The sequence below is a fragment of the Leuciscus leuciscus genome, assembly GCF_965113295.1.
Source record: "Leuciscus leuciscus genome assembly, contig: HAP1_SCAFFOLD_623, whole genome shotgun sequence".
NCBI classification, from domain to species: Eukaryota; Metazoa; Chordata; class Actinopteri; order Cypriniformes; family Leuciscidae; genus Leuciscus; species Leuciscus leuciscus.
Genome location: NW_028118116.1, coordinates 1 through 23,484, shown reverse-complemented (window position 1 = coordinate 23,484; position 23,484 = coordinate 1). Strand labels below are relative to the sequence as shown.

General features: G+C 38.9%; 1 protein-coding gene and 2 long non-coding RNA genes across 3 annotated transcripts; 1 reads left to right on the top strand and 2 right to left on the bottom strand.

Moving 5' to 3' along the window:
- Window positions 1-291: 291 nt before the first annotated feature.
- Window positions 292-9,553, bottom strand: LOC309491842. Its single transcript, XR_014203341.1, has 2 exons — window positions 9,387-9,553; window positions 292-477 (listed from the first exon to the last, which is right to left on the bottom strand). It is a non-coding gene; the product is annotated as an uncharacterized lncRNA (long non-coding RNA).
- LOC309491843 lies at window positions 1,795-6,635 on the top strand. The gene is made up of 2 exons (XR_014203342.1): window positions 1,795-5,145; window positions 5,236-6,635. It is a non-coding gene; the product is annotated as an uncharacterized lncRNA (long non-coding RNA).
- A 2,811-nt stretch (window positions 9,554-12,364) lies between the features above and the next one.
- Window positions 12,365-23,280, bottom strand: LOC309491841 (protein Wnt-5b-like). Its single transcript, XM_082190865.1, has 3 exons — window positions 23,013-23,280; window positions 20,147-20,439; window positions 12,365-14,216 (listed from the first exon to the last, which is right to left on the bottom strand). The coding sequence occupies exons 1-3, from the start codon at window positions 23,248-23,250 to the stop codon at window positions 13,758-13,760; spliced, it is 990 nt and encodes a 329-aa protein (XP_082046991.1). The 5' UTR covers window positions 23,251-23,280; the 3' UTR covers window positions 12,365-13,757.
- Window positions 23,281-23,484: the final 204 nt, after the last annotated feature.

The following is a 23,484-nucleotide window of genomic DNA, read 5'->3' as shown; positions in this document are numbered from 1 at the left end:
GTAATGCACTACCTCTCATAGCTTTTTGTTTTGTTATACTACCAATACAAACAGGATGGTAGTCATGTAGTTGTAGTCATCGTTTTTATATCAATGCCAATATCTAAGAGCAGGGTGGCTGGCCAAGTCTAAGTCTAATAAAAGCTGATACATCAGTTTATCATTAATATATAGCAGTGGCTTGTGCACTTACCCCGTTCTGTGTGGGGTCGTCTGATCTGTGATCTGTACTAGGACTCATGGTGTCCTGGTCATCGGAGGTCGATGTGTGGGTGGGGTCGGTATCGCTGCTGGTGCAGACTCTGTGTCTCAAGACAAAGGCAGCGCCCTTGTCCTCCCTCACCTCCCCCCCGTCCAGCTTGCTTCCTGTTGCTTCTGCTCTTTCAATACCACTGGACCACACTGGACCGAGAGGACGCTTGACTCCAAAACTGTCCTCCGTGGATTCACAGCAGAACACGAGACTCACTGCTGGACCTGGTGAAGACATAAGAAACAACATTCAATATCTAAGGGAAATGCTTGGGGGATTTTTACACTACCATTCAAAAGTTCAGGGGACTCTCAAAGAGAGTTTTCTTTTTATCTCACGGACCACAAACTTTTAAACCATAGTGTACATAAGGCCATGTTTATCATCATGCTTGTGTAATTGGCACAAAGAGCTCACTATTTGAACTAAAGTTATGCATCTGGTTAATTACATAAACAGGTAACCTCTCGATGGGCTTACTCTAGATAAAGTAAGATCTCAATAACACTACAAAAAATTCATAAATCCTGTTTCACAACACATTTTGAACTCAATGATTCTGCCTATTAGTACATAATGGCTAATGGGGTTTGTCAAAAACGTCTCTGCAAAAACTGATAAAACCTTAATCCAAGCTAAAAATGCAATACTTTCATCCGACTACCACAATTAGATGTTGTAACCCCTGCGGTCCTGCCAGGGTACTCGCACCACGCAAGCGCACTTGAGTTTAAACCGGTCACCTGGGGTTCAGTGTCACTACATATCTGAAGTCATGCCAGAAAGCGAATTTAGATCCCAAAGCTTAAGCATTATATGATAAAGGGAATGTTTTAACAAGGCCAGTCGTGATCTCCAAGCAATCTGCATCCACATTCTGAGGAAATAGAGTAGGGATGGGACGGTATGCAAATTTCATATCACGATAATTGTGACCAAAATAATCGTGATTATCAATATTATCACAGTTTTGTTAAAACGAGATGAAAGTGTTCAAAAAGAACTGATGCTCACACTGAAAACATTTCAACACGTTTTATATTTGACAATCAACAAACAACCAATAAAACGAGCAGCTCTATGCACTTTTTTTTTAAGCAAGATTATATTCTGTGGCATTTCCTTCCTTAAAATGACCGTCGTCAATAACAACGCATTATAACACAGCGCACATCACGCACGCGCTCTCTCGTTTCATTCAAATACAACTTGTCTTGCGTCTCCGTTTTCGATTGGATTGAAAATGAAATCAGAGTTGATTTATTGTTTACAGAGTTTGATAATATTTCTGTGATCATGTAAGATTTAAAACATTATTAATCTGCCTTCCGCCATTCCTTCTCCAATGCAAAAACAACAACATTGCACGCTGCGCCGGCGCCAGCCTGTTGCTGGCTGGACAGGATTTACAGTGAGTTATTAAAATCGCGATAATCAAACACGGTTTTAATGATAATTACATTTTAAACGATAATAAAAACCGTCAGTACATTTTATCGGGGTTTATAGTGAAACCGGTAATCGTCCCATCCCTAAAATAGAGATTAGCTTGGTTACATCTACATCTACAGCATTTGACCCAAAAAAATCAGCCATCTCCTTCAAACTCTCTCTGCCAGTCTGAAGTGCGTTTAATTTGAGTTGATCTCAGCTGCAAGCCTTGAACAGTCTGCCAAGCTCACAGAAGCAAGAGGCTTCACAGTCACAGCTGTGAAACTGACAGCATCCGTCTGCTTAGAGTTTCACTCCTTTTGTAAATGAAAAGTGTGGCAACAGCAGTCTGTTCACAAGCCATGAAATCAGATTCAGCTAGAAACTCTAATTGCACGGTGGTCCGTGTCCAGTTTGGTAAAAACATGAAGATGCCCTTTTCTTCTCAAGTTCAGCACTCTCTGGTGTCACATCAACTGCTTCGGTATCATGTGACACAGTAGGAGTGTGAAACTGACCCCTCTCGCTCCCATGGACTACTGCGCACTTTTGTGCCGGAGGAGAAAACTGATACAAATAGTTTGAATGTCTCCATACAATCATCTATCCATAGGGTGGGGAGGAGCCGACAAGTCATTATCGGTTAATTATCAGCTCATTCATTATGTTCACTTAACAAATGCCTGTTCAACGGCTCTGGTCTCATTTAACTCCCACATGAGTGTCATATTCGCATGCAATCCTACAGCTGTCGAGACTCGAAAGTGAACAAAATCAATTTATCATGTTATCTGACTTTGTTTTTTGTAGTCGAAATGTCAAAAACATGATAGCTGATGTTTAAACCTGCATAAAAGGGGTTTGAAATGAGATTAAATTGATTTTGAAATTTGTATGAACAATTCTGGAATGATTTCATCACTTGCAAAATTATATTGCAGCCAGTCAGTCCTAAAGTCTGGATATAAAAAAGCAGATTTGTTGACTGTGTGTTGCACTAAAATCCAATTATTCCTAGGAACAAAGTTTACACAGAAATCTGTGACATAATACATGAGCAAAATACACTTCCAAAGAGGCAGGTAGTCAATTTTCATTGTGTAGAGACTTTTCTCGCAGAAACAAAACCGAGAAAGAAATCAATCAATTGAAACACCAGTCAGCAAAAATGCTTACCAGAGAATACAGGGAAGCAGGGAAAAAGGAAATGACATTTGAAATTGATTTTCGTTTTCCATTCAAACAGCTGACCAACATCTGACTTTTCTGTTTTCAGCTCTAAATTGTCACAGTTCGAGAATGTCAGCAATTCCATATCTGCAAAGACAAGTTTCTTTCTCGAAGGGAGGCAGTCTTCACACTGTGCTTTGGACTGGCAAGAACTGTCAAAACGCACCAGAGAAGTGTCACTGATTCATGACACCAGACCTTAAACTACATCTCGCTTTCTAGAAATCTTAGATCCAGTGTAGATTCTACAGAACCTAAAAAGGCATGTGTCCATCCTCACTGACTCTTGAAAAGCTCTCTAGAAAAGGGGACAGCCCAATAAACCTTATGCGCCAGAGAAACAAGCACATTTTTGCTGTAGATCTATATATTTCTATGGCATCGCTGTGGAAGAGTAATTAGCAGGAAGTAAAGCCGCGAAATCAACGCCCCGCCCTCACTCTCGCAGAATGCACTCTCCCTGCACTTTTTTTTTAAGCGGCCTATGTCTGCTCCAATTTTGATGTCTGATTACAGTACAACAAGAGGCTTGTTCAAATAAAGTAAATACAATCTCCTCAGTCCTCCAAAGATCCCGAAAAAAAGTCTGTTGGTGCTTCAGTGATTACTTCGGTCAGAGAACCTGTCAATCACAGCTGTCAATCATGACTTTACACCACCGTTTTTATAGCATCACGTAACTAACTAAAAACAAACTTATTTTAAAAACAGGCACTTGAACTTACATCGGCGTGATAAAATCGACAGCAAATGACAGAAACCACCTTTGGAAAAAAGATATTTGAAGTGTAATTTAATTGTTTAGTTGGTCTCACGTCCCGTTGAATAACACGGGGAGGCGGGTTTATGATCTATACTAGGACCAGTCACCGGGGGTGAATCGAGACGCTTTGGCTTCACTTTTCAGGGCTTGTGCGGCACGCTTGGTCTATAGTAAGATGCAAAAAGAAGAATAGTAAACAGAGCTTGCAGGACTACAATAGCAAGTTATGTGTCGCAGGTCTCAATGTCCATGTCCACTTGACTCTAGTCTAGATGTACTTTGTGACATCAGCCATTGTTCAAGTGTGAGAATGAAGGAAATGAGTCACTATTACACTGGAAGGAGTGAGAGACTAAGATGGACCACATACAGATACACAAGCACTTGGCTGCCAGACATGTCGCACACTACACCATCACATGTGCTACTTATGACTAACTAAATTGGACAGAGAAATGATTGCATTACGCTTGACTCGTGAAAAGCTATAGCCTACTGGATCCACCTCTCGGTTTACAGGAGGTCGAGCACACACAGAAATTCAAAGTAGAAGTGGTGATTCATGGAATTGTAGCATAGAATAGCTTTAATGTTTTGGCAGTAGATGAACCTCAGGAACACCACAGAGCTTTGCCAACCGTGTGAATCACGTATATGATGATAACATGCATGTGACTCATAATCTGTGTAACGACAGCTTCTGAGAATTGCATTTGTTTAATAATACTACATATTACATTTATGTTTATAATATCTCACACATTGGGTTTTCGTGTTTTATGGGGACATTCCATAGACATAATGATTTTTAAACAGTACAAATTGTATATTTGTGTCTCAACTCTAACCCAACCTAAATTTTTATATTGTTTCACTTTATAAGTGGTTTTCCTCAAGGGGAGCACACACACACACACACACCAAAGTCAATCGATTCTCATAATCTAAAAATTAACAGAACATGCTTTCATCTGAAAACCTGAAAAATCTGGGTCCAAATTTAATCAATGTATTAAATTTTAAATGAACTGCACTCAAACAGCTATTTGTTTTCTCACTTCAATGAAAATATTACTTAAATTTAATTAATTATAAATGTTAAATATTACTTAATTTAACATTTATTTATTAATTGTATATAAATAAATAGAGAGAACAAACAAATCTTTATAATTTTTAATACCACACAACAAAAATGTACATTGTGTTCAGTGACACCCTGCAGCCATATTCAAAAACTGGACCACACTGGAGCTAAAACTAACATGTTGCTAACTTGCTACAAGACACATAAATAAATACACAGCTGCAACATCTGATTATCATTTTCCTGAGGATTATAGACCGAAGGAAAAAAAGTCTAAACCAAAACAAGTGAGAGAATGGAGAAACCCAAACAAAAGCATTTGTTGGAGCCAGCAGTTGGGTGTGTGTGTGTGTGTGTGTGTGTGTGTGTGTGTGTGTGTGTGTGTGTGTGTGTGTGTGTGTGTGTGTGTGTGTGTGTGTGTGTGTGTGTGTGTGTGTGTGTGTGTGTGTGTGTGTGTGTGTCATGTGACAGTGTAAGAGAGAGAACGGAGAGCTTAGGGGTGTGCCGTCTGTTGGTCATGAGACCAGGGCAAAACACCAGCGCAGCACTGAGCGTCTGTCAGAGTGAAGAGGAAAATATATATATAGCTGAATGCAAAACTGAATGCGTTTACGTGATTACATGCCAAGAGAGATATTTTTAAATAAATCTGTGTGTATCAGACCACTCAAGCGCAATACGCCACTCAAGAGAACTGGATCGCATGCGGCCTTTAGGCGGCTGTCTGTTCGGCGCCTCAGGTGTCCTCAGTGCAAATAATGCATTGAGATCTTTTTCAGTGGCTTATTGCGCTTAATAAACACACACACACACGTGAAAGAACATGTTATAGACATTCATCCGAGTTAAAACATATAAAATCCACATCAGCCCCTAATGCTATATCAGACCAAAATATTTGGGGTTTCAGCCAAGTATTTTCTGTGCATCACTATCTCTGACACTGAATAATAATAGCAACAAGTCATGACGCAGAAAGAGGTAAGGTTAACCTGTCCTTCACACCACACCATGTGCCACAGTCATACCAGACTGTCAATGCTTCATTTGCTTTGACACAGGCCCAGCTCATGTGCAAACCAGTGTGACCAAGGTCAAACTGAGAACTTTGCCTAAACCTCCAATTCACGCTGGTGTCACAATGAATAAACTAAAGCAAAATGACATGGATTACTGAGCAGCTTTCCAGTATATTATCTACACAAACAGGATGAGCCAGAGGAGACTGTCGTCTTGGCAACGTCATCCCACCTTGTTCAGATTATGGGAAGTGAGGAATGACATGCTGATGTGCTGAACAGTGCATCGTATTTTGGTTTTAAACAGTTTATGGCCTCATACCGACTACATGGCATTTAAAAGATGTTTGCTTTGTCGATCAGTGCCACACAATCAGCCTCTCTGATAAGGTGTCTTTCCACACTGCAGAGGCCCACAACTCCTGCTGACACTATAATAGAGACGGACTGATAATCGGCCTGACCGACATGAACACTTTCCCCTTAATACGGTAGGTTATTAGTTAATATGTTATTGGTGTATTGCAATAAATTGCATAGCAAAATAAACAGCATGCAACACCACCAAAAACAGATTTAAATGGCTAAATAAATTATGATAAATAGGTCAGTCTCTACATGGGACCACCATCTGGTATTTGGCATGCACCAGTCAAACAGCCATAAATCAGAACCGGACGGTTTTTGTTTTATTTTGGCCGATCTACATGTATGTAGCATTTTTGTTTGGATCCCGGATCGTGATGCAGTGGTCGCCTCTAATTTTAAATGGCTACAGATATTGTTTAAGGCCAATTTGACCTGTAATAGAGCAAATAAAAAAATAACAAAAAAGTTTCCTTAGAGATAAAACCGGCAACCGGTATCAGTCCATTTGCTTGTAAAAAATTGTCAAAAATCTGCCATAAAAAATCGTGTACGGTGCTTCCCTACTGGTTTTGTTCTTTATATATTTTTACAAAGCATTTTAAATGTGCGAATGTCAAACTACATCAGATTATCTGTCTAAACAGCTGCGACTTCTTTAAGTTTCAAAACATCACAATCTTATTCCTAAATGAAACCGATTTGCCTGTGCCTATTAAAACCTTTGTCCAAAAATCACACTCAAATCTGCGTTTGTGCTGACCGAGAGAGAGCAGTTGTCATGTAGAAGTATGAAACAGCCTTTTAAACCACATAGTATGGTTATTTCTCTTGCATAAATTCAAAAGATCAAATAAGTACTGGGATAAAAGTTTATAGTTCGGATATAAACACTTTCGGCAACTTGACGCTTAAAAAACGATTGTATAAATTACACTGTTAGGCCACTAAGTGGAAACAAGTGACTGTTAAAAAAAAAAAAAAAAAAAAATTGTACTTGTCATTGAATCATTCATTCAACATATTTCTTCAAAAACGCCGTTCATCCAGTAATGAAACAAGTGAAATATTTACGAGTCATTGAATCATTAATTCAAACAGATTATTTTTTTAAATAACTCATTTAAAATGACTAAACATTTTAAATAGACTGCCACAATTAACATTTTGTCAATGTTGTCTGTTCAGAATCGTGCAGCTGTAATCTCCTCCAGTGAACACTACCTCTTTTCTGTTCATATCTCTGTCCATATTTAAAACTTAAGTAAGGTGCACGGACGTAATACGCAGTGATTTGGCAATGAGACGACAGTAAAGAGTGCTTTTCACTTGCCTGATGCACAGACAGGCAAAGTCAATTTGAAATGGCAAGTGTTTGGTCTAAGATGCTTAGCTGATGGCAGGCAGCTTTGACAAGCACAGGCTCTATTTATAGCTGATGTGACACTACTTGGGTGCCCTTGCCAACAACCAAAAAAAAGCAAATGCTCTTTGTAGTAGTAGAGATCCCTACGCTATCTTTAGCATTCATCCCATGCGTGAACTTTGCTTTGGGAGCGGAGCTGTCAGTTATGTGAAAGTACAACTGGCTTGGGGCAAGACTTCAGTCCCATGATATTAACCAATTTATTTTAAGATGACTACCTGTCCTGGAACACATATTAAAAGTGTGACATACTACAAAAAATACAGATAGTTAGGGAGATGTATTAAAAATAACATACAGTGCACGCTGGTTGCAACTATATGGATTAAATTATTTTTTTATGAACAATACAATACAGACAACATTTGTTACGTTTAAGCGTCCATTAATACATGCAAAAATGATTTTGCTTAGTTTTTATTACTGTTTTTTGATACAATAATAACTCAATTATTTCACTACAACAATAAAAACATGCATTTAGAACTTATTATGAGAAAGTTGTTTTGTGAACAAGACTCTCTTTAATTTGCTTTTATGACAAATTGTAAAGCAATTGCTATATCACTTGAAAACAATATGCGGTTATTTAAAAATGTGAGAAATTATTCAAACAATACAAGTTTAACTGGTGTTTAGACACTCACCAAACCCGGAATTATTAAAACAATAATCATATAACCAATTAAAGTTGAAAATGACAAATATCAGTTGAGTGCATATAATTAAATTGGTCAAACCAGTTAATAACTATCTATACGAGCCAGCATCTGACTGGATGGCAATATGACATTGAAGAGGATCTGAAATAGTGAAGTGGACTGAAGGAGGTTATCCTCCTAAAAATGTTTTAAAAAAATAAGAAGAACCGTATGTACTCATGGGACGGGAGGCAGGAGAAAACTAGGTCAGAAACGCCAGGGGTGATGACAAGTCAATAAGATCAGCAGTGAGCTGTCAAAACACTTTCACACTTTTGTGACATCATCTGCCATTATTTTTAACTATTTTTTCCACTACCAGTATACCAAAAATGCATCATCATTTGACCTCTCCCAGTTTTATCCAGTTATTTAAAAACGTAAGCTAAACCAAAAAGTACAATTCAGTCATCATTTACTCACCCTCATATGAAGTCCTTAAAAACACAAACGTAGATCTTTGGCAGGATGACAGCAGTACTCACAATTCGCTTTCTTTGTGTTGTAAAAACATATAGCGATTGAGATTGTCATCCTGCATTACATATTTTTGCAAAAACATGTGGACGAGTCGTAACAGAATATAAAAATTTGGTGAACGGCCCCTTTAAAATGAAGCGGTTTTGTTTACAACCCAAAACAAAAACATCTTCTATTGTCATCTCTCTAATAAGAACGTGAAACTCGACCAGAACTGTCTACGAGCATACAAAATGAGGATAATACAAGACAGAAAGATGAAAACTCCCAAACAAAAGCCCCATTAGTGGTCACACTCACCTCTCAAAGACCGACACAAACAAGTCTGAAAGTGACTAATGCACGGGATTTAGACTACGTACTTCTATCTCCCCGCGTCCGTCGCGCTCTTTGTACGCTTTAAGACGCGTCCATGGTAATATTCCGGTCTGTTGAATAATTTAAATTCAAATTCCTCTAAAGAAAAGGCTTAAAAACAACAGAAGAACCGTTTCAAGCAACGTAGCAACAAGAGCTAACGTTAGTCGGCTAGCAATACTGACACAAACAACTTAATTAGCGCAAACATACAGTCAGAACACCTTCAGATATATTCTAACAACTACATGTGGATGTCAGATTTTTGCTCACCTGTTTATGTAAGCGACGGGCGGTTGTCCTTCAAGAGTGTTTTTGTCGGACTGGAGCTGCCGTTCCAGAAGACTGACTGACTGACTCGAGACGAGCTGGCTGGATTTTCTGGATATCGTTGCGTTTCAATGTGACGTACCTCGCGTGAGGAAGAGAGGCCAATCAGAATACGCCCATGTGGTCTCGTGATCGAGTTTCAGGATTACGGGTTTGACGGGATTTGTAGTCCGCAGATTACTTGTTTGTGGGATTCATGCTTTATGTTTTGTATTTATTTTATATTTTATGTTTTTTTTTATATATAAAATGTTATTTTATGTTTAAATATGAACTATTTTAATAATAACTTATGTTCATTAAAATAAGACATTCATTCACAACCATTTGGATATTGTAATTTGAAGATATAAACAAATATTAATAAGACTGGGGGGATCAAATGTAAAAAGTTTACAAATCTATAACTGGAAAAACCCATGTTGATCGACCACAGTTGTGATTATTATCAATGTTGCCTATAGACTAATGGTTACAATACTGCCGTCATGAACCTGTGATGAACTGAAGGTAATAATTTTTTTAAAATATAAATTATTGCACAGGTTCAAATATTTGCAATAAAGAAAGTTGGGATATGCAGTGACATCCCTCTTATCAGTTATTCAGATATGATATCAGTGCTAACAGCTTCAGTTGTGCAATGTTGGAAGGTGGCCTACTTGATAATAATGATGTAATCAATGGAAAACGTTACAAATCAAATGCACTATGATCCATATTGTGAAAGTATTACTGGGCTTTAGCAATCATCATGAAGCAAGACTTCAACTGTTGGTTACAAGACTCTGTATGTCTGTTATTTTTTTTTCCCAGTCTATTTGTGTATATATACACACACACACACACACACACACACAAAATCAATTGTGAAATATTTTACAATTAAAAATAATTGTTTTCTATCTGAATATATTTTAAAATGCAATTTATTCCTGTGATCAAAGCAGAATTTTCGGCATCATTACTCCAGTCATTTTCACATGATCTTTCAGAAATCATTCTGATATGCTGATTTGCTGCTCAAGAAACTGTATTATTATTATCAATGTTGAAAAACAGTTATGTAAAAAAAATTTCCCCAGGATTCTTTGATTAACAAAGTTCAAAAGAACAGCATTCATCTGAAATAGAAAGCTTTTGTAGCATTATAAATGTCTTTACTGTAAGTTTTGATTAATTGAATGTATCCTTGATGAATAAAAGTATTAATAAAAAAATCTTACTGACCCCACACCTTTGAACAGTAGTGTATGTTGCTGGATCAAATAAATGCAGCCTTAGTGAGCAGAAGAGATTTATTTTTTTTAAAAATTAGGAAATCTTTTGAATTGTAGTGTGTATATATATATAATGCAAACTTTAAGCTCTATTTTCAATAGTGGTCTCAGACTGAATGTGGTTATATGTTTTGTTTCCTGTGGTGTTTTGACCTACATGAGCTTTCTGGAGAATTTCCAGTCTAAACAGCTCAGGTCATGGTTTGTACTTTGACCATACAAACCCAATGAGATCCCAAAGAAGTGGAACATAAGCCTGTGTGCTCCAGCCCAATATAAAATGAAGCTGATAGCCATCCAAAAAACAAAAAAACAAAAAAACACTCACCTAATTGCAAAACAGATGTTACATGAGGGGATGCAGACAGATCCCCCCCTGTCAATACTTATTGTTCCTGATATTGAGCCAGAGTCACTGGAAACTCTCCCAACCTGCACATGGTTCACAAGTAGTTTGTGCCAGTGTCTGTCTACTAATTGCATAACAAAACCAGAGAACTGATCTACTAATCATGCGGTGGGGGACCTGCACTCATCAACTGCAGTGAAACCAATCCGGACCAGTGTAAAAGAGGGTGTGAGCCAAGGAACTGAAATCTGAATTGAGATGTTTGTGTTTGGTTTAGGTTTAAAGAAAAGCAAGTGCCACCCCACCCAGCGACTCTCCAAAAAAGACCAGTTGAGCAACTTTGACATTCATTATTTTGTGGTTCCTGCCTTGTGAAGAATTTTGGAGTGAGTGTAAAGGTTGCATTATATAGTTTAGCTTACAACACATAGATAAAGTACCAAAAATGCTTGATGTAGTCCGTATCAGTAGAATAGATAATATATGCATCATTTTTATGACTTATGCACATATTGCTTTATCCCTTCTCATCACATTTTGTGTGTCTCTCTTATCTGACACGCTCAGTTCAGGGGTGCGTGCCATTCGACCCTACGTGTGCTACGAAGTGCACTTAAAAGGGTATTTCACCAACTTAAGGGAGATTTCAAGATTTCGAAGCAGGTGTGTTTGTATGGGGTTGTTCACGGGTGTAAAGCGCGTGAGACGCAACAGTTACAAGTCAACTATCATGATTACGGGTTAAATAAGATATAGTAATATTTAAATTAACCAAATCATATTAACAATCGCAACAAATGTATCATTCAGTTTAGGGCTTTTGAATTTGACATTAGATTAAGTGAAATTTATATTTTTTTTATCTAGATGTAGGCTACATTAAATGAAAGTGTTGGAATTTATATTATATTTATTTACAGAATAACATTGTGGCATCAAGCCTTAAACTCCTCTAATATGCCTGACTTGTGTTTTGTCTGTGTTTGATGTCATTGCAGGGTGTTGCGAATGAATGCATTTGGTCAAGTGAAGTGAACTTCAACAGATAGCCCGTGCTCAGGGAGTAGGACGCAGTGAACACCGCATAGGGACCCAGTCAGTTGGAACGCACCTGAGTTCATGGAGCTCGTCTGAATCAGGTGTGTCGGATAAGAGAGACCGGATGACCGGAATTAGAAACCCCTGCTTTACGCAATACCTAACCCTGGTTATAAATTTGATGTATTAAGTCATTACACAAAGCAAACAGAACGAACACAGAGAGCAAAACAGAAATAAAGCAGCTAAGTAGGTAATAATAATCACTATTCATATTTTTAATATTACTGGTTTGAATGAGGGGGAATACACACAACATGAATATGATCACAGGGCAGCAAAAAACTGTGGAGTGACGTGTCAAAGAGATTGTAAGTGTTATTTGCATATATGACTGACTGTTATTTACAAGTGTAGTTTTCCTCCAAAACAAAGAGATCTTATTGTCATGTTCCACGGCCGGACAGACAGTGGGAGAGTTCGGCTATGATCACCCGTTCCATCCAGTGGCCAGTAATATCTTCTCTGCTAGCATATAAATCCCCAGTAAAAAGCTTCTTTATCAAAAAAAATAATAATCAGAACAATACATATGATGTATAAAATGAGAAGCAATTAATAAAATATAATCTGAACCACTAGTATTTGGTTACAATAATAGTTTTTGCAGTCCTTATGTAGCCTTGATTTTTTTTCTTTTTTCTTCCTATTTTCAGTTACCAGACACACATTCATTACTGTGAGGCTTTAAACCGTTTCAACCAACAATGACAAAAGACAGTGACAGAACAAACACAATATTCTCTGCTCTAAATTAGATGGAACTCCCAGATATGGCGTACAGAAGACCCTGAAATGCATCAAACAGGCTTTTGAAAGCCTATAAGAAGGATACAACAGCGATTTTGTAAGAATAAAGGGGAGTTTTGTGTGTGCATGTGTTGCTTGAAGCTCCGATCCAGGCAAAAAGTGTTCAGTCCTACTCCTTTCCTGGTTTCATCTTTCACACGTCTCTCCAGGTTTCTTAGAAAGGAAATGCTTGTGTGAAGGGTAACAGGCAGCATTCTGTTCTTGTCATATCTCAAAGATTATTATGACATTATGGAACACAATGTCCAATAATTCCGCCTTTCTCTGACTCAAGGTTCTTAAGAGCTCTAATATGGGCAAGGTGGGAGTGTGTTTGTGGAGGTGCGCTCAGGAATCAGCGGCGAATCGAAGGTCTGGAAAAGGCAATGGGTGATGTGCCCTGTTGCTCTCCGTCCTCTTTCTGCATCTCTACCTTTTCTTGATCCCTCTAGAGTCTCTAAAGAGTTTGTAGGCTCTTCCTTTTAGAACAAGCAAAGAGTACGCGCCTCTCTGAATTCAAAGACGGAGAGAACAACAGCTCGAGTCAGAATGCATCACACCGGTGCCTCCTTTTCATCAATGACGTCCAACTTTTGATTCTTGAGTCAGAAAAGGTCATTAAATTACTATCAACGGCACACGTACACTTACTTATATACTTTAATTTGTTGCTATTTAATATATCATTTTACATTTCATTATCTCTAAGTTCCCCCTCTGGGTCCATTAAGGGTCCCCGTTCTTCTCCCGCTAATTGCTCAGTGCCTCTCCAGGGCGTCTGTCCCGTTCCCTAGGCTGCTACTTGCACACGAACTGGTCTACGATCGACGTGCAGCGTTTGCACTTGACGTAGCAGCACCAGTGGAACTTGCAGTTGCAACGCTCATGTTTTTGGGTCTTGAACTGGTCGTAGCCGCGACCGCAGCACATGAGCTCGCAGCCGTCCATGCCCTCCGAGGTCTTGTTGCACAGGCGGCCCTGGGTGCCCAGAGAGCCGGTGGTCTCGTTCCGCAGGCAGTAGTCCGGGCTGGGGTCAGTGTAGACCAGGTCCTCGCTCGTCGGGGGGTTAAAGCGGTTGTTGACCAGCTCCAGCTTGCCCCGTCGGCTGATGCGCATGGCGGCGGCGCTGTCGTACTTCTCCTTCAGGAACTCTCCCACGCGACGGAAGTCGGCCAGCTGGAGCCAACAGGTTTTCAGACTGCATGAGCCGGAGACTCCGTGACACTTGCATGCGACGTTGGCCAGATTGTACACCGCCTGTGAGTGGAGAAAGAAACGTGGAGAAAAAATTAGAACTGTTGTGAGAATATGACAATGTAACTCGAAACAAAAGAATCAGCAACTAAAAGAATAACCCAAACGTATCTCCAGCACCAAAACTTTCCCAGTCATGATTTGCTTATACAACTTATATGAAATATCATCAGACTGGTGACATCTACTGTTGTTAGTTATACAAACAAGCACTAAAGGAATAGGAATACCTTGTTTTTCAAACTGGTCAGCTCGGTAAAAAGGATCTAACAAGTAAACATAGATCTTGTCGAAATTGTAAGGATGATTTGTGATAGTTTGGAATATTAAGTAGGAATGGGTTGAAAATTATAGACTAATCGATAATACTTTACCATGCATGGCATTATTTACCTCACAACGTGTTTACGAATTTACAGTATGTCTGTCTTGAAGTTTACTGTATAATTAATGGTATATAAATGTTATAATTACAAGCTATTAATACAATTTTATTTTTATATAAATAAAAATAAATGTTTTTTTATTAAATTAAAAAAAGTATATGAAAAGATAGGGGGAAATTATGTGAGAATGTGTGATATAATAATAATAAATACTATTTTGTAAAAAGAAATTATAAAAATAAAGAGTATAAAAAGTATTAAACAATAAAATGCTAAATGTAATATATATTTAAAATTAGTGGGTATGTGAAAAATTAATACTAAAAGTAAAAATTATAAATAAAAATTTGATAAAAAAAAATGAGGCCAATAGTGCAACAGAGACCGCTACAGTGCTACAAACATGAAAAATAGTTATGCTATTACTTTAATTTTTTTAAGAGATTGGAAGCAATCACTCAGAACACCCTAGCAAACACACATCTTTGTTTGTTTGTTTTGTTTTGTTTTTATTATTTTTCATAGTTCTATAATAAGCTGCAAAATAAGCCCTGATGGAACAACAGCTTCCTCTAGAGGCCAAATGAGTTCAGTGCACCAGACTGTTTGAAGTTGAAGGGGCCTCCTGAGGCCTTTGAGTTTACGGTCCCTTTACAAACAGAGAGCCGCAGTGAGAGCGTTTGGAGAACAATGGGATGAATAGTCATTCTGTTCTAGAACACACAGAGAGCCCCGCGTCCACTGACGGCAGACTTCCTGCTGATTAAATTCAACGAAACCCCCAGCTGAATCAATAAAGAAACGCTCGACATATTGTCCTGCTAAACCAACGGCTGTTCTTCCCTTTCCTTTTTAATTATTTAACATGTAACATTAACAGACTATTACTTTTCATTAACCACCCGCAACAGGGCGTCCCAAACACGTTTCATACAAGTGCGTCGCGTTTCGCCCACAAACACAAAAACAAGGTAATGAGTGCAATCTCTTTTCCACGTCTGGGCTCAATCAAGGTTGGGTGGCCAGCGTGGGTATTTCCGCCTCGGTATGTGACGTGTCTTGTTTGCTGTGTCTTTTGTGTCTGTTTAGTGTCCTGAACGAGGGAACATTAAAGACATTTCTCTTTCTGTTTCTCTGTCATTTAAGACCCAGCAGTGCTCCTCCCTTTAACACCTCACGTGAGAACATTTAACGGTCGTCTTTGAGGATGTGCTGCCCCGACTCTTCAACCCCCCTCCGGTGGCAGCTGTTTAAGCCCCCTTCCTTTTACCTGCTCACACACAGACATTAAGGGGAGTTCCAACACCTTTCAAGTCTCTGTCATCACCGGCCCAACCTGCATACCTGTCTGCAATCCAGAAACAACACACACACACACACTTTCCCACACAGCAGCGGCCCACATCACGCAAGCCATTCTCGGCTATTTACCATCTTGCGTGTCAAGCTGCAGTTCCGCTACCTCATCTAAATGATCTCACACAAAAGGGTTTTTGAGCATTTCTATGCAACATGTGCGCCCAACTGAAACTGTGTTCACATAAAGGCTGCCATTTCTCTCTTTTATTCGTCCTCACTTTCATCCATCTCCTTTTCGCGCCCCTCCTTTTCACTCTCTGTCTCTCTTGTTTCTCTTTTCGGCCCAAGTGACCAAGGTGTGATGGATAGACAGGCTCGTCGGTGCGTGGAAAGGACACGCATGCGGTGCTGTGCACAATGGAGCGCGCTCAGACGGGTCAGGGTCACTGCTATTCTGGGCGGGGTCGGGGCGGAGCAAGGAGACGGCAAACAACCATCCCTGGAGGTGTAGAGATAAGAGACGCGGGAATCTGAAGTAAACAAATACAAATCTCTCTGAGCTATGCTACGGAAATGTAGCAGTTTTCAAGGCCACAACAATGTATCTGTAGCAATGAGACTACTTTTTTTATTTTATTTTTTTTTTACATTAGGTTTAATCAGCTCCATGTTGGGGACAAAACTGGGGACTATTTCTGGCAAAACCTTAGTTTGGGGCATTCTCAGTAGAAAATGATTCATTAAGCATTTATCATATATATATATATACACACACACCCCACACAAACATTTATAAATTACAATTAATTCTGTTTATTTTTTAAGTAAAATGTCAAAAAATACTTATTTTTTATTCTTTATTATTACAGTTTTACATTTTAGAATAATTTTAAAGTATAATACACACACACACACATTCTTGTACATCTATCTTTATGAGGACATTCATTGACACAATCTCTAGCCGCTTAACCTAACCTTAACCATCACAACTAAGTGCCTAACCCGAACCCTTACCCTAAACCGACCCTTAACCTAATTATAACCTTATCCCTAAAACTAAGTCTTGACCCTCAAACAGGCCTTTAAAGGGGTCTCAGAAAGTGAGGACCGGCCAAAATGTCCTCACTTTACTCTCTTTGTCCTCACTCCAATGGTCGAAAACTCAAACTGGTCCTCACAAAGATAGTTGTACAAGTACACACACACACAAAACTATTAAAATATTAGTGAAAACTATTTTATTTCATTTTTTTATTTCTTATTTTCTTTTCTATTTTAATTGAACTTTTGAATGTTTATTCGTTCATTTTTGATTTTTTATAGTCTTTAGTTCATAGTCATTTATCAAAGTGTTATTATGCTGCATGCATAGTACATACATAGTTGGTGTTTGCTGTTGCTAGTTGATTATTTTACTTACTTTTAATTTTCCTATAACAGCTTTTGAAATCAGTCTTGAAGGAATTCCCATTTATGCTGGACTCTTGTTAGCAGCTTTTCCTTCACTATACCGTCCAACTCATGTTTTGTGAAGTTTTGTAAAGAAATTCCATGTCTATTTGTCAACGAAGCTAATTTAAGGCACTTACTAATATGTCTTCAGATCAAAAGTTTAATAAGATAATAAGAAACATGATTCAGTCACTTTTGACTGGTAGAGTAGATAAAAACGAGAAAAGTATATGCTACGTCCTCATTTAGATAGCTAAGTAAATATGTGTGTCTGTGAATACAAAAGCATTCAAACATTAGTAATGCAGATAAATTGAGTGAGACAGAAAGCCTTAGCTATGTATTAAAATACGTCACGCCTACGTGTGTGTGAGTGAGTAATAAAGTGCTTTAGATTAAGGTGTGTGTGTGTTTGTCTCCGCTGCAGTTGATTTCTAATGAAAGACACACAGAAGCAGGTGATCTTTATAGAGGGTGGAGGCCTCCTCTCTCTGTACAGTCTGGGTCACGAGCCTTTGTGACCCACAGCACCGGAACCACACGCACCATCTTTCACTAAACCGGTCTTATCCACACCGAGGGGCATCCGATACGCTTCTGTCACCTCCACAAAAGCCAACCAACACCAAGCCTTTCCAAGCAAGACAAATCTCCAGCAATCAGGCCCCCCAAAAAAAAAAAAAAAAAGGAAAACCGGGAGTATCGGGGGTCACACCACACCTTCAAATCCACCTCAGCCAAAAAAAGCAGGTGCCAATAACTCAAAATAGAACAAAAAGGACCAAGTTGAGGGTGGTCGAGTTGCTCGGCGTCACCGAAAGATATAATCTCCCCAGCATGCACGTACAGAACATGTCCAGACCTTGACCTCCTCACCTCAGGGAACCTTCAGGAGAAGAGCCAGGGATCTCAGATGTGCCATAACTCCAGAAAAGAGGCCCTCTCTTCTGTAAACACCTTAAATACACTCATCTTCCCTAAGACAAACATGTGTGGCGGAGCTCTGCGCACGGCAAGCACCCACGTCGGCAGGCAAATGGACTTTTTATGGGGCCGCTTCGTTTTTAAAAGCACTCAAATAACTAAGTGGAAAGAGGATGGGATCGGGGTGTGGTATGACAAAGCGTGGGACTCGCAAGGGGACGGAGGAACGCATTCCAGTTTGATGGTGTGTTTTGGCAGGATGTGGTGACATTCTGCAGTGCGTTCTCCGAGAGGAACGGCCCGCTCCGGTTTTATGCCCACCTGAACGTGGCAGGGGGGCCACAGTTTGCCGGAGCCAGACACACACACACTCACATAGTTTGGAAACGTTCCAATAATCATTCCACCATATAGCTGTTCTATAAAACAGCAAGAAGCCATTCAACGAGAAAATGTGCAGTGTCAGAATGTTCCTGACTAAACAAATTTGCTACACATCACCTTATAAAAAAAAAAACACAAAAACTATTTGTTCTGGCATCGACTACTCCATTAAATGAATAAAAGGGAGATTGGATGGGAATGCTGAATGGGACACTAGAGTAAGAGCAAATGAGTAACATGGGACGCTTTAGTGGTCCCATCATCCCCGGTGGTGCTTTGACCTCCTGACCCCCAGCAGACTCTATGGGCGCTGGCCTAGCACAGGCGCCATTTGGTCACTTACATTAAATTAGCTCTCTCCCTAGTCTGTAATCTAAAATAGATGCCGTACATACCACTGTTATTTGTATATAAAGCTAAAGTCTTAATGACTAATTAATCATCTAACAACTCATGTGAATGGCATGCTCTAACTACAGGAACTCACTCACAAAAGTTGTGTCTTTAAATTCATACAATTAAAACTGGATGTCTTTGCATTGTTTCTCATGCTTTTTGTGAGCGTCCTGCCACAAGGATAACGTTTTTTACAACCCATTTCAAGATAGTCCAGCAAATAAAAACGTGCATTCAGACCCTTGCATTTGTTTCCATTCAGTCTAGCTGATTTTGTCTCATTTAAACAAACACTCCCCCCTGTAACACGTCCAATCAGTGTCAGGTGAATCCAAACCCGCCTAAATTAGCATCACATATGAAGCACAACTCAAACACTTTCAAAACAAGAAGCTGTCTGTTGGTCAACCCGAAATCTGCATGAGGAAATCTGCCGGCCTCTCGCAAAATTCCCAATTGCATGGATTCCTATTGAACTGACTGGATTTCGCCTGCAAAAACTTGCAGGACAATTGTAAATCTTAACTATACAGGGCTTCCTTAAGATGAATTACCTGACATTGGCTAGTCAATTTTGAAAATATGTTATTGCACATCCCTAAAAGTTATATATATAATTACTGTAGACCACACACCTTCGAGGACATCTCCAAAGGAAGACTTTGTCAGATTTAGCTAACTTTTAAAGACAATTTTGTTCCCAATGTTTAGCTAGGTAAACACATTCACTCAACAACAGAGGGAGGATGAAGTAACCGTGTTTGTTATTGTGTTTGTGGTGATCTGCAGGAGACATAAGGGCTGGCTTTGGTTTATTCACGCACAAACATATTTAAAGCCGTGTTTATCCGTCCGAGTGTACATCTGGCCTCTTATTTCTCAATATCACAATAGAGGTTTCAACAGCCGTGATTCATTCGCTACGCATTAAAGAAACACACCTTAACCAAACCAATGCACTGTAGACTCTTGCATAAAATTAAATTAGGTGGATCATGGTGGATTTAACGCCCACAGTACGGGACACTTACTACTATCCTATAATTTCCATGTATCAATAGGTCAGTCATCTATGTGTGTGTTCCTCACCATTCTCCCAGCTTCATTGTTCTGTAGATTCATAAGCGTGCGTGCGTTCTCGACCGATCCACGAGGGTAGTTCTTCTCGCGCTCACGGGCGTCCACAAACTCCCGGGCGAAACGGTAGCCGTAGTTGACGTTGTCCCCGCAGCCGCCCCATAGCCAGTCTCTCGGGAGGTCTTTGGGACGGGCCGCTCGGCTGCAGCCACAGGTGGAGAGCTCACCCTCACGGCACGCTCGACTCACGGCGTTCACAACACCTGCTGCACTGATGGCGTAAGTAAAAGCTGTTTCTCTGCTGCCTGCAGAAGACAAGCACAGAAAAACACATAATTAGGACATGCAGAAGACAAGCACAGAAAAACACATAATTAAGACATGGACGACATTCCACTGGCTGCAAATCGCTTTGTTAAATCATCCACAACTCTTCAGTATACTATTTTTCTTGATTATTCACTTAGGAAGTAAGGCAGAGAGTAAAACAACTCATTTCCAGAACCCCACAGATGGTAACAATCTTTTTGGTAAGCCCTGCAGTGAGAGATAAGATTATCAGAAACGTGTGCATCATAGACAGCACTGATTCATTGTTCCATTGTTATATATATATATCTCAATGAAAGTATATTAAAACACAAGCAAAAAGAGGACTGACAGATTTTCCAGTTTTGGTACAATTCACATAAGGCATATGATAACCCGCAAAGCTTTCCTGCCAAAGAGGCGCTAGATTTATAAAAATTTGTGCTCTTTTTCGCATCTGTTGTGCATGTGTTACCTGATTTTTTTCCCCATCTAATAAGCCATCTGGAATGCAGATTTCACATACCTCAACAGCACAGGCAATACAGTTAATAGCGTTTAACGTTTAAAAGCTGTTTAAACATGTTAAAAAGTGCTAGTACAACCATATTTAGAGATAAGCAGTTTGTATCAATGCTCAGCAACAGCATAATTACAAGAGGAAATTTGTCACACAAAACGTTTTTAAACTGCAGGCCCTGAGAATTCCTTTTTAATGATCCGGCCTTCCTCAATGCCTTAATGAAAGTCAACTTGCCCCTGACTAGACGGACCACAAGTAACTGTTCTGTGCATTATACTTTATTTTTTATTTTTTTTTATAAATAAATGTAGCACAGGAGCATATAGCTTATAATGTTAGGGATTTAGGGACTTTTACAATAATCTACTTGATTTTGTGAGGGTTTTAGAGTACCAACTCCGATTTTAGTATAGGCCTATGTTAATTAATACATTGTAGGGCTAAACTTTATGAGGCTGAATTTTTTTTTTTTTTACAAAGAAATAGACAGACTAGAATAGATAGATAGATAGATAGATAGATAGATAGATAGATAGATAGATAGATAGATAGATAGATAGATAGATAGATAGATAGATAGATAGATAGATAGATAGATAGATAGATTTACAATAAAGACAGAGAAAAGAATTGCAATGTTTTAAAATCATGTAAAAATTCGGTGCCGGTTTCACGGCATCAAACTCACAATGCGTCGCGTGTAAACGGGTGTGAACCTGCATTCCAACGATGCGCCTATTGAATTTGGAGGGCCACTTTTATTGGCCTTTGGTGCCCGGACTTCAAATAGAGTCCCGGATATCCCGACTCTGTGTCATCGTGTCATTGCATTTCAAAAGCGACTCTGGACAATGGCCCGACTAACACCTCAATATAAACCTCGCGATTGACTGCAAATAAGTCCCGTGCTATTTGGGGGGCATGAGAGGGGGGCATGTCGCGTCTTACACCTTGTTTCACTGATGAGCGGAACTAACACTCAATTGAGGCAACGAGCGCTGTCTTCTATGAGAGAAACACACGCATTCGAGCATGCATTCAAGTAGGCTACACACTGCTTCATACATACCAGAGGAAAGATTGACCATATCTAGAGCAAATTTCTTCATTTAAATATGCCGTATTAAAGATCTGTATACATCTAAACATGCATGTATAAAATAATATAGAGCACCCATTTAAATAAAAAGCAATGTTATATGAAAATCAACAAAGTGATGTCAGAGACCAACGCGTAAATCTCACGGGGAGCGGTTCGAGTCATGCTGAGAGCGATCCTCCATTAGCAGGTTACATTTAAGATATATAGGCTATAACAAATATCAAAAACTATACATTTATCAAAAACTCAAAAAGAATGCGTTATACATACATACATATATATATATATATATATATATATATATATATATATATATATATATATATATATATATATATATAACAAATGTGGTTTATAACCACAATTTCACTTATTCCTACTTTTTTCACAATTTAAACCAGTGGGACAACATTAAGTTGCTCAATAAAAAGTAGCAAACAATAAAGTAGGCTACCATAAATTAATATTTGCTTATTATAATCAAATAATATATGCATATTTCTGTAAATGTTTCATTTAAAATAACAATATTAATCAAGTGATTGAAAATGAGTCTATATCTTATAACCAGTTATATTTGTACATGCATTGTGATTGTGATATGACTTTAAAAACATGAACAATCACCCCTTTAAATAATATACCAAATGTACATTTATTTCCACGTTTAATGTATTCCTTTTATCATCTTTCAGAAGGGAAAACTAGAATTAAACAACTGGTCATGTGATATTTACATCAGCCACTTGAAATCAAGACATCTGAACTTTTATCTGAAGAAAAAGACATCTGAAGAAAAATACATTAACTTCCTTAAACTCAAGAGTACATGGAGGCTCAAATGCTATCAGAGGGATTTTCAAAGCTGCATGCTTTATTATTGTGCATTTGATCAATTTGTTTTAAATTGCATGTAGATTTTAAGCATCATCACGGTGACTCACCTATCTGCATGACGCGGCCGAACACTGAAGTGTTGTCCACCGTGCTACAGTTCCATCGCCTTTGCCTGAACTGATACTGACACTCCTTGATGCCCGTCTTCGCCCCCTCTCCAATATAAACCATATGATCCTGATAGAGCTGGCAGAGCTTCCTCTGACCCTGAGACAGGCCTGTCAGCTGGCTGCACAGAGGCTGTGCTCCAATGATGTACATCTCCGGTCTCTGGATGGGGTTCATGGCTAATGACCTGAGAAAGTAAGACCAATGCACCGACCATCAAATATGCACAACTAACCTGCAGCATACATGACACAAAATAGTGTAAAATATTACATATTATGCTGGAATCTGGACTGCATTTGTTTTTGTTTTTGTGTGTGGAGAATGCAAGGTGAGCTAGCAGTAGGTTTTATTCCTGTGCATATGCCAATAGACTTTTTACCAAGTCAAACTGTAAACCTGTGATTCATT

What these genes read in the sequence shown, in the direction of transcription:
- LOC309491841 (XM_082190865.1), bottom strand. Translation starts at nt 23,250, where the DNA reads ATGAACCCCATCCAGAGACCGGAGATGTACATCATTGGAGCACAGCCT. An exon ending in CGGCCGCGTCATGCAGATAG is followed by an intron (nt 20,440 to 23,012) that starts GTGAGTCACCGT and finishes TGTCTTCTGCAG; the next exon opens with GCAGCAGAGAAACAGCTTTT. An exon ending in ACAATGAAGCTGGGAGAATG is followed by an intron (nt 14,217 to 20,146) that starts GTGAGGAACACA and finishes CTCCACTCACAG; the next exon opens with GCGGTGTACAATCTGGCCAA.